The sequence below is a fragment of the Accipiter gentilis genome, chromosome 17 (genome assembly GCF_929443795.1).
Source record: "Accipiter gentilis chromosome 17, bAccGen1.1, whole genome shotgun sequence".
Classification (NCBI taxonomy): Eukaryota; Metazoa; Chordata; class Aves; order Accipitriformes; family Accipitridae; genus Astur; species Astur gentilis.
The window spans coordinates 8,561,048-8,575,212 of NC_064896.1; the positions used below are offsets into that span (position 1 = coordinate 8,561,048).

Sequence of the window (14,165 nt, forward strand, 5' to 3'; positions counted from 1 at the left end):
TGAGGAGTACAAGGCCCCTTTCCTTGAAAGGGGCAATGCTGGAGAATTACAGATAAAAACCAATGACAACTGGGTACAAAGTAGACAACAGTAATAGACAAAATGCTGGCCTTGTGGCTGCACAGTTGGGAAACTTCAGTTAGTCTGAGGCTTCTAAAGTCTGGATCCTGTGGCTTTCAGCTAGCCTGTGGGTGGTTCAGCTCCAGGCAGCACCTTCACGCTAGCACATGTTATGGGGGTGAATTGTTGGTGACAAGCGTGGTCCCTGAAGCCCTTGCAATGCTGAGCCTGACGGAGGTGGGGTGGAGGGATGGCAGAGTGAAGAAGGTGGAAGACCTCCATGTCCAATAAATATTACAAAGGCACTACTGAGCGGAGGCTGCTTTTCCCATGCTGTTGGCAGGATGCTGCCAAGTTTGTGACTCGCTGGAGAGATGCCCGCATAGTGTTTGTGAAATCAAATGTGACAGTAAAATCTGTTTCTGAGGACAGTACAAGTAGCAGCATGGGACACTGCATCAGAAAAGAAAAACATCTTCCTCAGCTTTGATTCCAGTGCAGGATGGGGCATTTTACTTGAAACAGTGTGCAGAAGGCAGGAAGATAATTCTTGAGGTCTATGATGTGATGAGGTCCCCAGCTGTCCCACCAACTCTTCTGCTTGCCTACAATACAGAAAAATGTTTTGCTGAATTCAAATATAAGGCAAATGTAGAGCTTGTCAAAATAGGTAACTTGTCTACTGCGTGTACAAGGCATTTTTTGATACCGGGCAGATAGGAGCAGCACGCTGAGGGGCTTTGAAAGTGTCAATCCATTTCTGATCAAGAGCTCCAGAGTACAGGTAACATCCTCCTTGCCGTGGCAAGGATGCCACCAGCTGCAGGGCTCTGTTTGATGCTTGTGCAGGTTAAACACCATTGTGTATTGCTGGAAGGAAGATGCTGCACTTGGTCACCAAATGCACAGACCTGGTCTCAGTGAGCCTTTACTTGTGAGTCTTTCCACTGGGAGGCAAGCAGTGATTTTGAAGGGGAGCCAGAGGAGAGCAGTAGCAGCTTTGTAGAGAAAAGCAAAATCTCTGCTGTGCACAGTAAAGCAATAGTGACTGCGTCTGCTCAGACCCCAGTGCTGCTCAAAGCATCTGCTGTGAGCAAATGGGAGTGGCTTTATGCTCTGCTTCTTTCACATTGGCCCTGCCAGCTCCATGTAGAGAAAATCCTGTTATAATGCCAGGAGCAGAGCAACACTGAGGAGTTTGGTGGGTGATCAGAGTGTTGGTGTAGGGTCAGTGTGACTTAGTGACATGCCAGATCCTCTCCTGCATCTGCAGAGCTGCTTCAGTCTTCCACACTTGCTGTAGATGCTATTGGTGTCTTTGTTTTAGTCTCCATGAACATTGTGGTTGCTGTGGTTATTTTTGGCTGCTTTCTCTTTATTTCACTTGTCTCTAGTCTAGCATTGTATTAGTCAATATTCAAACCACTTCCAGATTGTTTAGCTTGTTCTGACTTTGAAAATTTCCTCTCCAGCTAGATGCAGATGTTTCTGAGACAGTTCATCCCTCAAAATACAGACATCCCCAAAAGTCTCTTGGCATTTTGCCTTTGTGTTCAGTGGGGCGAGGGTGCCCCTTTCCACACCCTGTATAAGCAAACACATCATCTGCCTCTCTTCAGCTGCCCCAGGAGGTTGTTAGGTGCCTGCAGGTGGCATGCGGGATTGATGACACATAGTGGACTCTGGCTCTTATTTAGTCTGAATATCTTGGTTTATACCCTTTTTTTCTCCTGTTCCCATGACTATGTATCATTGTGTGGGGTCAAGAACCAGGTGCTGGAAGGAGCTCATAAAAGGCGAAATCAAATTAAGAAAAACTTTCCTTCTGTCTCTCTTTAACTTACTGAAGACTCTGGCCACGGAATCCTCATCTGCTGCAATCTGTGACACCCATGTCCTTTTGCTATATAAGTGGCAGAGAAATTTTGCTTTACAAATGAAGAATGACATGCTGGACTCCTCCCAGCCCATTCCACCCTGGGGCAGGGAAGAAAAATCCCACTGATGCTCTCACCATGTTGAGCTATGATACAAGCATGAATCGTCAGCAGCATTACCACATTTGAGCATGACATGTTCACACTCCCTTGCATACGTATGCAACACCAGAAACCCTTTAATTAAAACTGCAGATGTCTATGCATACAGGGCAGAATCCAACAAACACACCTAACCTATACTTGAGGCAGAAAAGTATGCATTAGAACCATAGCGTAGTCTAATCAACTCCCCCCTGACCTGCTTGGCTATCTGGGACTGCTGAGAGGACCCCCCCTTGCTACCTCAGGTTTTGCTGATGTACGTCTCCAGAGCTGTCCTTCTGCTTGAAGTGACTGTCAGCTGCCTAATACAATTAGAATACATAGTCTGGAGACCTGTGTTGCTTAAGGCTCCCTTTCCCCAGGTGTGTGCAAACACTCCCAGCATTGTGTTCAGTGCAAAAATACAGTTCCCATGGGTATTCTAAGTAATAATTTAGCAGAAAACAGAACAGGGAAGATCTAAACTCACTCCAGAATTTGGGGAGGTGGAAGGAGTAGTACCAAGTACACACTCCATCCACAAGAGCATGGACAATAGCCCTACTCTGCTCCTGCCCTGAAACCAGACCAGCTGTCAGCTGAGGGATGTAAAACCCTTAGCCTGTGTGGATTTGACAGTGTGGAGGACCCCAAGGACTCCAGCTACAATGGGGCAAATTGCTATTCTTATCTCTGATTATAGCTGTGTTTGAGTCTATTGATTTTCTATTGCCTGTGATGAGTGCTGCTCTCCAGGGTCTACTGGAAACCCCTACAGCTTCAAGAGCAAAAGAAGAAATGAATAAAAAGAGGCTGTAGGCCAAGGCATTAATAATTCTCATTCATCTTTAGGATTGGGTAAGGCTGGAACTTAACTTTTGATGGCGAGTACTGTGGAAGACCAGCAGTGCTGTCACTGGCAGCCTGGGCTCTCCCAACCACAGTGAGGGATGTTGCACTATCAGTATAAAAGCATAAGTGAAAAGATAAAAAAACCAAAGATTAAGTGCAAAATGTGCTCGTGAGAGATAGCAGAGTCTTCTAGCACTCCACAGACATGCATGGCAGCTGGCAGCATTTTTATCTTGGCATAGCAGAGAGCATAGTAGGAGTGGGTGCCAACAGTTATTTCCACATGGTCATGTTGGGCACATCCTGAAACCCAGAGCAGTGGGTGCTTGTGGGACTCTTACCAATAACCAAATCAGAGCAAGGAACATGTCATGTAGGGTAAGATGCTTCTGTGCATCTGGGGAGGAACAGTGTCACAGTCCTTCTGGCAGAGGTTATCTGTGTAGGTCTCAAGTCATAGTTAATTTAATTGCTATTCCTGAAATACAAGATGGTTATCTCCTAATTCATAAAGTGTTTCAGCTAGCATCAATGTTTCTAGCTAGAGGTTTTTTGCCTCCATGCACAGCTGTGAATTGACTGTGTGTGTTTTGTGCAGACAAGATAATACAGTCCCAGTGGAAGATTATATCCAATGATGCTGCTAAAGAAATGTTTTCCTAAAACTGTAGATAAAGATGAGCAAAACTGAGTGTGCAGAAAAAATTAAATTTAAGAACATGAAGGGTAATTGAGAGTTATGAAAGTACTCTAGTAAATGTCCTGGATACTGAATTCTTACAGCTGTTTTAACAGGATGCTGTGGCCAAAAAAGCAGGGTAGATTTAGATTAGATGTAAGGAAGAAGTTCTTCACTGTGAGGGTGGTGAGGCACTGGAACAGGTTGCCCAGAGAGGTTGTGGATGCCCCATCCCTGGAAGTGTTCAAGGCCAGGTTGGATGGGGCTTTGAGCAACCTGGTTTTGTGGAAGGTGTCCCTGCCCATGGCAGGGGGATTGGAACTAGATGATCTTTAAGGTCCCTTCCAACCCAAACTATTTTGTGATTCATTCTATGATTTGAAACCACACAGAGTCAGAAGAGCCCTGAAAGACAATCTGTACTATACAGGGGGCGGATGCAATTGATAATGATAAATATAAATAAAGTTAGGAGATACACGCACTTGTTGAGGAGGACCAGAAAACCTAATGACAAATCTGTGGGGAAAAGTAGAATCAGAATGAGTCATTTAAATAGTGAATCCTGGTAAATTCACTGATGTGTTAATAAGTTACTACTCTGAATCACCTAAATTGTGTGCCACGTTTCTCTTGTGAAATTGGGTTTTAGCTGCAAGTGCTATAATAAAGAACCTTTTAGATCAGACAAAAATCTTTTCTCTCTGTAGGTATTTACTGGCCACACCTTTTGCCTTGATATTTACTTTGAATAACAGATAGTTTGAGATTTCCCAGGCTTCCTACCTGTCTCATCGGAAGGGCATTTTTTCAAGAACTTGAATGCAGGATTGCCCTTATTCTGGTGAAATCAGTGATTTCTTAGTGTTTTAAAGGGTAAAAAAGCATTCATGACTACTTTTCTGAGCTTTCACAAAACTTTCCCCAGCTTTTCCCAAACTTTCAGCTTGTGTTTTTGACGCATGGCCCCTGGAGAGAGAGGGGCATCATTCCCAGGGGAAACGATTGCCGTCCAGATATCTGTGCCTGAGCCCATGTCTAGGTTCCCTTCATCGTCAGTGGGCAGAGTACGATTCCTCAAGGGGTGATTCTTCTCCTGTGAAAAGTCCTGTGTCCCTGGGAAGGTCAGATGAAGACACTTGAGCATCTTTTTCTCTTTGAATCTAGAAGATTCAAGAGCAATTTGTAGGTGTCTCTCTTGCTCTGTGTCCCTACTTAAGCAAGGTGAGATGTGTCATACTTGGGTGTGTAAATATACAGTTCAGTACTGCATACAAAATAATGTAATTTCTTCTATCATACTTCTAGTCAGTATTTCCTGCTGATACAGCAAAGAGAGTCTGCCTATGAGCTGCAGCAGTACATCAGCTGCTTCTGTAGAAAAGATTTCTTTTGTCATCATTTAAGCCTTTTCAATGTTTCCAGGATATAGCCCTTCAGAGTTTTTGAACCCACTTTATCAGTGACTCAGATGGCTCTGTTTAACTGAACTGTCCTCATTATATTTGCCACTGCCACAGATTTTTTGCTATTTGTGAAAATTATCATGCTCTTTTCTTCCTGTTTTGTTTTGGTTTTTGTTTGGGTTTTTGGTTTTTGGGGTTTTTTTTGTTTTGTTTTTTTTTTTCTAAAAATATAAAGTAGGGCTAGGATGAGAACTGCTCACTTTCTGGAAAGAGAGAGAAATCTGAAGTCCATACATCCATGTCAGATTGTTTAGTACCTTTACAAGCTGAGCAAGTTATTGCCTTATTGGATTTATTTAACAAGTCCTTTTAAGCATCCCCCAACAATATTAATTAGCATTAATAGTAGTCCCAGTGTTTGAATCCTGCACCATTCCTTTTGATGTTTTGATATCAGTGACAGATTGCAGAACAGTCAGGAATAGCCAGAGTAATTTAGGTTGGAATTATCCCTGAAGGTCTCTGGTTCCAGCCCTCATGCAAAGCATGACCAGCTTAAAGCAGCCACTACATCTAAGCTAATATTTTATATTGGCTGATTCCCTTCAATCTTATACGTGTGCACTTTATTTGTCATACTGATTTGTTTAGGTTCTGTTTCCAAGCACTGGGGTTAGTTCTGGCTATGCCAGGAAGTTAAAGGGCCTTCTGCTAGAAGACTTCTTGTGGATACTTTCTCTCAACATATTTGTTTGTAGAAGATGTTGCTTTATGTCTCCTTCTTCTCCTCATTAAGCTAATTAGATTGAGCTGCTTTCATCTTTTGCAGTAAATCATGTCAGGTGGGGAGGTATTGGGGAGTTGGAGGGCTGCCTCTGGTAGAGCTCTGAGTACCTCCACAGATGGAGTCCCACAGCCTCTCTGGGACCCTGGGCCAGTGTTTGACCACTCTCATGGTGTGTGGGGTGGGAAAGAAATCCTAATATCTACTTGGAATTTTTCTTCTTGCAGCTTGAATCTTCTTCTCTCACTGTGTGCCTCAGAGGAGAGCCTGACTCTGTCTTCTCTATACCCTCCTGTTCAGTAGCTGCAGGCAGCAAAAGGTCTTTGCCTTCCCTTCTTCAGGCTGAGTAAACCCAATTCCTTCAGTGTCTCCTTTTATGTCGACTGCTCCAGCCCATGGCCATCTTAGTGGCCACTGCTGGACTCAGCCCAGTACATCTGTATCTTTCTTGTACTGGGCAGTCCCAAACCAGTCACTGCGCCCCAGATGTGGCCTCACAAGAGCCAAACAGAGAGGAAGGATCACCTTCCTCAAACTGCTGGCTGCACATGTGCTGACACAGCCCAGTCTATGGTTGGCTGCCTTAGCCAGAAGGACACACTGCTGACCTCTGTTCAACTTTTCATCCTCCAGGACTCCCCAGATCCTTTTCTGTGAAGCTGCTTTCTAGCCATCATTCCTAGCCTGTGCCGGTGCCACAGGAGCACGACTCGGACTTCTTTTTGCCAAGGCTGCTGTCCACTCCTTTCTCCAGCCTGTCAAGGTCCCTCTGAATAGCAGCCCTGCTCTCCAGCATGCTGGCCACGCTTTCCCATACCTTCCAGTCCAGTATCATCCACAAACTCACTGAGAGTGCGCTCCATCCCATCATCTCTGTCGTTAATAAAGACATTAAAAGTCATCAGCCCCTGAGGGACACCACTTGTAATTCTTTCATGCAACTAATTGCTGAGTTCAATTTTCTGTTTCATTCAAAGATTTGAGTGTTTCCTCCTAAATCAGGTTCTCCTCTGGGTCTCTGAGCAGCCTCTGACATCCACAGAGGAGATCAGTGACTCAGTCCCAACATGCCTCTCCTGCTCTTTATGACCCATGAGCTGTGACAATGTAGCCAGAGGGTCTAAATCCTGACTCATGGCCCACACTGAGGTCTTCACCCAGCATTATCCTGTGTAGACACAAAGGCATGTTATTAGCCATGGTCCAGACTCTGTAGGAACCAGCTTTAGGAGCATGGTTTGGTGGAGCAAGGAGATGGGTAGTTCACCAGCAATACTGGGTCCCTTTCCAAGGATCTGTGCCTGTAACATCCTTCCTTCCTGGTGGAGACTGCATTGGACCACCTCAGGTCACCTCCTGGGGTGACTGTTTCTTCTGTCTGCAGAAGCTCTTTGTCTTCAGGGCAAGGTCACCTCTCTGCACCCAGTTGCTCACTGAGCTTGAGCCTCTGCTGGCCTCCACAGTGGGACTTCCTCAGGGTGCCAAATGTGTGTGTATGTGGGTCCTACTCCATCCAGGTGGCAACTGATGCTGCAGGAATATTTGGGATGTAGAAAAGGGAGGAAAGGGAAGAGCAGTCCCTCTGCCCACCCACCTTTGGAGGTAGCTGTCCATTTCCTACCCCTTCCCATGAAGATGAAGGGGGCTGTGGGACTGGTCTCACTAACAGAGCTTGCTGAGCCACCACCGTCTCTCTGTGGTGAGAAGCCTGTGGCCTGGGAGCCAGAGCTGCCCCCCTCCCGGCTGGCACGACGCTTATGGGCCACACACAGCCCTCTCTCCTGAGCTCTGCAGAAACAACCTGCAGGAGCTGTGGCCTGAAAACCAGCGCTGCACACAAGCCTTGCTGCGTGTCTGCCTGTGTTACGCTCTGCCAGCTGTGTCCTGGGGAGAAGGCTGCTCTCACTTCCTAACTGGTGGCTGATGCTGGGTTAACCATTAACTCCCTGCTCCGAGGCCTGCTGGGGACAGGGCTTTGTTTTCAGGGTACTGCGAAGCTGCTTGCTTTGGCCTTTCCTGTGACGCTCTGGTGATGTTTCTTGATGGGATCCTGCTGGGGTCTGAACAGCCTTTCCTGTCTGCAGACAGCCGTGCAGCAGGGCCGTGGCCCTTACAGTCTGTAGGCAGCACGAGGGAGGGAGGCCCAGGAGCGGGATGTGACCATGGTGGTGAGGGAGGGGACAGGCGCACCAATGTGCGCTGAGGTTCCTCTTCGGGTGCTCTTTGCGGTGCTCCTTTTGGCTGCCTGAGGTGCAGGAGACCAAGCAAATAGGCTGGTGACCTTCCCCCCAGAGTGAGAGAGGTCCCTCAGGAGAGGGGTTGCAGGGTGCCTGGTGTGTACCGTGAGTGTCCGGTGTGCGTTGCAGGTGCCTATTGGCAGCCCAGGCCCCCCTGCCTGGTGGGAAATGAATCACCTTCAGTCAAAGGCTTTGCACGGGGGGCTGCAGTCTCCCTTACCGGTGCTATCTCCTCCCCACATCTTGCTCTTCGCTTCTTGGCGCTGTGACATAGGAAACTCCTGAGTATTTCCTCTGCAGGGAGTTCCACAAAAATGCTGGAGGCCAAGTCCTGCTTCAAGGCAGACAGCCTGAGCATGGGCACAGGTCAAAGAGCTGCAGTCACTCCCCTCCCCTGAAGTTTGCAGTAGCCCTCTCACATGTTGGGGATGTGCCCAGGACAGGATGATGCTAATGCTGAGTGCCAAAGAGAGACTTAAGATCTTCCCAGCAGCCATTCTGGCCCACTCAGGTCCCCCATCCCTGCTTACTCCCTGCCATGCACAGAGGGGCTGTTTAAAAAAAAAGCCATGCCACCGCTGAGCTGGGAAGAGATCTACACTCAGTGCATCAGAGGGTGCCCATGTGTTATAATCACTGCTCATCGTCAGCAAAGAGGAGAGGTATAAGCGTTTGCAACTCCTCATCTCCTGGGTGGGTGAGTGGGTGGCAGCTGAGGTCAACAAGAGCTCTTGGAAGAGGAGGGAGAAACTTGAAACTCCACCGGCAGAGTGTCCTTGGGATGTGACTACAACCGAGGTGAAGATTTCTGCCGAGCATCCTGGGCTGCAGGAGAAATACTGGTAGCGATGGGCAGTGCCAAGTGGCAGCAGATTTCACACTTTCCATGTGTGAGCCAGGTGTGTGGGGGCTTACCCCATCCTCAGTGGCCACCAAATGGCTGGGGGTTGCATTTTCTAGTTTCCAGGTCTTGTTTATGGTTCCTGAATCTTCAGCTCTAAGGCATCTTCAGGACACTGGTGCAGTGCTGAAAAGAGGTGTCTACTGCATGGACATGTCCGTGCACAGCGACTCGAGTCCTACACATGCATGAACCTCCGCAGCCCAAGAGCTTTCAAGTAGGCAGCTTGTACTGACTGTTGAGCACTGGGATGAAGGTCTGCTGGTTGTGCACACACCACCTGTGCAGACCAGCAGAGGAGGGCACTTCCTTCCCTCAGCTACTTGGAACAGGTTATTTTTGGAAACCCTCTGTAACCAAAGTAAATGGACTATGGCTCTTCTCCACAGTTTCATTTCTCCTAATATAGCACTCAAAAATGTGTTTAATTAAAAAGTTATTTATATAAACATTCATAGTCTAACTTATACATTGAGAATACTTATATTCTGAGCTCTTATATTGATTTTTAAACATTTTTTCTTTCAGGGTAAGATTGCCTCTTTTCAAAGAAACTGTAACATACCAGGAATACACAAGGTGTTAAAGACCACACCATTCACCAAGACTAAGTAAAGCTTTCACCTAAAAGGAATAAAAAAATAAACATGGCAGAATTTACAGGTTACAAGGAAACCTCAAATCGGCACCTACGATTCAAATTGCAGAGTCTTAGTCGCCGCCTTGATGAACTGGAGGAAGCAACTAAAAATCTGCAGAAAGCAGAGGATGAGCTGCTTGACCTCCAGGACAAAGTTATCCAGACAGAAGGCAGCAATTCCAGCATGCTGGCTGATGTTGAAGCCCTGCGGAAAAGAGTGCTGAAGATTGAAGGCAAGGATGAAGAAATTAGGAAGGCTGAAGAGCTTTGCCGGTTAATGAAAGAAAAACTTGAAGAGGAAGAGAGCCTCACCCGAGAGCTGAAGTCAGAAATTGAACACCTTCAGAGGAGAATGGCAGAGCTGGAGAAGCTGGAGGAGGCCTTTGGCAGGAGCAAGAACGACTGTACACAGCTGTGTCTCAGCCTCAATGAAGAAAAGAACTTGACCAAAAAGATATCTACAGAATTAGAAATACTTAGAGTGAAAGTGAAAGAACTGGAAGCATCTGAGGACAGGCTGGATAAAACTGAGCAGAGCTTAACGGGCGAGTTAGAAAAACTGAAATCCTTAGCGCTGAGCTTTATCACTGAAAGAAAACATTTTAATGAAAGAGAAAAGCAGAATGAAAAAATAATCCAGGAGCTAACTCAGAAATTAGAACAAAACAATAAACTAAATAGGGCAGATCAAACTAGAAATGCATCCAACTTGCTAGAAAGGTCATCAAATAATCTCCTGGACAGAAATGATTTGAGAATTGAAGATGACTTGACTTCTGCATTGCCCTCTAAGGAGTCCAGGAGAAAGGGAAGTATGGATTACCTGAAACATGTAGAAAATGAGACCAGGAATAAATCAGAAAACCAAAAGAATAAAAATCAGGAAGACAACAAAGTGAAAGATCTCACCCAAGAAATTGAGAAACTTAAAACTCAGATTAAACGTTTTGAATCTTTAGAAGAAGAACTTAAAAAAATGAGAGCCAAAAACAATGATCTGCAAGACAGTTATTTGAGTGAACAGAATAAAAACAAACTCTTAACGGGTCAGCTAGAAGAAATAAAAATGCAAATAAAGAAACAGAAAGATATGGAGAATGGAGAGGTCGAAAATGAAGATACAAGCTTTTCTAGCAGGGGAAAACATGACAGACCTAAATACAGAGGTGTCACGGCTGATTTGACAGCTGCCAAGCACAAGTCAAGGGAGCTCTCACCGCAGCAGCGCCGGGAAAGAGCAAGGAACAGAGATTTCTCTGTCAGTAATGACAGCTACAGCCACGGTGGTAAGCAGGTGCCCAGTCCAAGCTTAATGAACAGAAAAGCAGGAAAAGCATCTGGTGTATCTGCCCTTTCAGATGCTGCTGTGACAGATACAAAAAGACTGGAAGAGAAATCTTTAGTTTCCACTTTTTCTTCTGGTCAGAAGGAAGGCTGCATCACGCAGAATGAGGGGAAGAGATCAAAAGAGCAGCCGTCTGTCCTCAGCCGATATCCTCCCGCTGCACAGGAGCAGAAATCTTGGAAAGCACCTTCCAAACCTGTTGGTGACACAGGCCCAAGATCCAAGGCTGAAAAGCCATCTCAGGTGCTCCGTGGCAACTGCCAAACTGGTGCTGATGCACGGGATGAAAAGTCAAGCAAGGGAGAATCAGTGGCTTCTTTGGCCGAGAAGCTGAAAACAAGTCAGGCAGAAGTCAGTGACTGCTCGGGAGACACGCTGCTCACCAGGGGTAATCACACGTCTTCCAACGGCACAGCTTCAGCATACAGGTACCACCTCTCATCCCATGTGTCGGCATCGGACTCCACTGGCTCTAAAGCAGAAGCAGTGAACACTTCTGCTGCATCACAGAGACAGCCCTCGGAGGGGAGGGCTAAAAGAGCAATAATCTCCCAGGAAAAAGAATTCACAGACACATCACTTGAAAGTGCAAAGCCTTCAACACTAACAAAGCGTTCCCATCGCTCCAGGAGTCAAGAAGACATCCTGCAGGTTCTTACAGGTCTTGATAAAGAAGACACAGAGCAGTCTTCAACTTCAGCAATGGATCATGTAAATGCTGGCTTAAAAATGGACTCCAAAACCATCCAGAGTAACCAGGAAAAACTTAATTCAGATGAAGAATCGGGAAGAAGCAAAAAACCAATCACTCACTCAGATTTTGAGACAAGGAAGAAAGTCAGTTCCAAGCAGTTCTCCAGTTCCAGGGGAGTTTTTAGAGCATCACTTTTTGAAAATGACAAAAACACTGTAAATGACGAAGACTCCACCAAGTGTATAAAACCATCAGATGCCAGCACTGGAGGATTTAAATCCAGAAGGTCGTTCAGCCCAAGAGAAGCTCTGAGATCAAAAGCTGTCATTAAACCTGCAATTGTTGAAAAGGATATGAAGGCAGTCATGGGAGGGACTGTTTCTGAGGCAGAGTCAGAAAAACAGAAGTCTGTTTTTAAAATGGTAACAAATAAAATGACAAGCAGCATCACAATCTTCCCTTCTGAGTCAACAGCTTCAAGGACCAGCGCAGATACAGCAGCAAAGGAAAGGCATGTTACCACCAGCAACATCACAGTTGCTCCAAATGAGCCTTCACCAATAACAAACAATCTCCCCACACCCTTCGAGATATCGATTAATAAAAGTGCTCTGAAATTATCTGAGACAGACAGAATTGGAGAGGCAGCACCGAGAAGTAAAGCAGAAACAGTGGTCTCCAGAAGCAGCTTTATGATAAAGACTTCTGAACTCACGGAGAGGAACAACTGTGAGCCGCCTTCAGAGACAATCTGCTGGAAGAGCCATGGCTCTTCAGATGCAGCTTCATCTGAAACAAAACATGTCACTGTGAGAAGTTCCTGGAGAACAAGACAAGGCTTACATTCCCTGGAGGACTCTCAAACCAAAGTGGAGAAAAGCACAGCTTCCATTACTACAAACATGTGTAGGTCCTCAGTGGACCTCTCAGAAATGGAAGGGAACAGTGCAAGAACAAACTCCCTGGAGCAGACCTCAGCAAGGACCAGTGCCACGGCTAATTCCTGGAGTGCCCCTGAACTGGGGTCCCGAAGGACCAAAAGTAACTTAAGTGCGTCTGAACTGTTGACACGCAGGAGCTATGCAAATGATCCTACAGCAGCTTCTGCTTGGCACCGGACCACGCTACCTGTAAGTATCCTATGTCAAACACTCTTTCTCTTTCAGTTGATGAGCTTTTCCAAGTTGCCTGTTAGTTGTAGGGTGCCTGATTTTAAATTCTTACAGCTTATTTCCTGAAGTGCTGCCCTCTCCCAGCTCCTGCTATCTTCAGTGGAGCATCTCGTATATGAAGTACCCTATTTAGACTTCTTGAAATTGGATCCATCTACTTGGGTCTTGTAATACCATATGAATAACTATAAAGTAGCATTTCGTCTTGCCAAGATCAGAGAAGACATAGTCACAGCTTATGTAGGACATGGTGTGCTTTTCAGAGTGGCTTTGCATGGCACTGTCAACTTGGAGCAGTCATGAAAAAATGATCAAAATGAGCAGATTTTAATAGGGCAGAGCTGTAGCTCTAATGGCAGCTGTAGAGATATAGCTCCTTTTGGTAAGAACTGCACGGTTTCCCCATGTGTAACCAGACTCTGGTCTGGAAATGTTTCCCAGGCATCTCCTAAACAGATGAGTGGTGGCTGGCTACACAGGGCTGCTCCCTTCTTGGTCTGTGTCAATATGCCACCTGAAAAGAAGAAAGAACCACAGGGATGGCTGTGTTCTTTTCCTATTCCTTTGGCTGGTACCAGTGAGGGGAGTCCCTCAAAGCTGGGCTGACATATGTAGACAGTTGGTCTGGTGAGCTATACTTGCCACCAGAGCTGCAGGCTCCAGCATATTTCAAGCAAGCTCACTCACACCAAGTGCCCCTCCAGTCCATTAAACCACATGCCGGTTCCTGCTGCAGCTCCTGCCTCTGCTCTTTACTTAGAGCTGCTCTAAGCAGCTGCTGCCATTGCCAGTCTCCAGGAGGAGACCAGCTGAGTAATCTGACAGGGCTGGTGGCAGAGGGGACAGATTCATAACCAAATGACTCTGGCGTTGACAAAAATGAGGTGGTGAAGATGTGAAAGGAATTTTACATTTGCAAAACTTCTCTTCCCTTCTCTGGCAATGAGAAGCACAGAAGAATTTGCATCATTGCTTTGCTTTGCTTTGCAGAGAGTCTGTTGCCTGGTGTTACAAAGTGCAGGTTGGCCTTCTAGCTACGTTTAGACACTGGAAATACATCTTCTCCCTGGCCAGGGTTACTCGTGGGTCACAGTCAAGTCTGTACTTCTCGTTCATGAGTCCAGGCAGAACTGACATGACTGAGGTTGTCCTTTTGCATAATGGCAGCTTATATGCTTGGGAAACAGGAAATCTATCCCTGGGCTTCCCTTTATCCTAGGACTTTGAATTCACAGCACCTGTGACCTTGAGTCTCACAGCTGAAGAGGTCTCTACTTGAGCTGGGCTCATGTGTGACCAGTCATGGAGCCCTAAAGAGCAAGCACTCACATATTTCTTTCCCATCTTTCCTCTAGCAGCCCACCACCCAGGGCT

General features: G+C 46.2%; 1 protein-coding gene across 7 annotated transcripts in view; it reads left to right on the forward strand.

Moving 5' to 3' along the window:
* Nucleotides 1–14,165, forward strand: part of LUZP1 (leucine zipper protein 1) — a 59,744-nt gene that overhangs the window by 24,223 nt on the left and 21,356 nt on the right. For all 7 annotated transcript variants that reach the window (XR_007508571.1, XR_007508570.1, XM_049821135.1 and 4 more), the window contains one exon: nt 9,469–12,749. Coding sequence is in view for 5 of the 7 variants with exons in the window: in XM_049821135.1 (XP_049677092.1) it covers nt 9,588–12,749 (3,162 nt within the window). In the remaining 2 variants the exon portion in view is untranslated. The remainder of the gene's footprint in view (nt 1–9,468; nt 12,750–14,165) is intronic.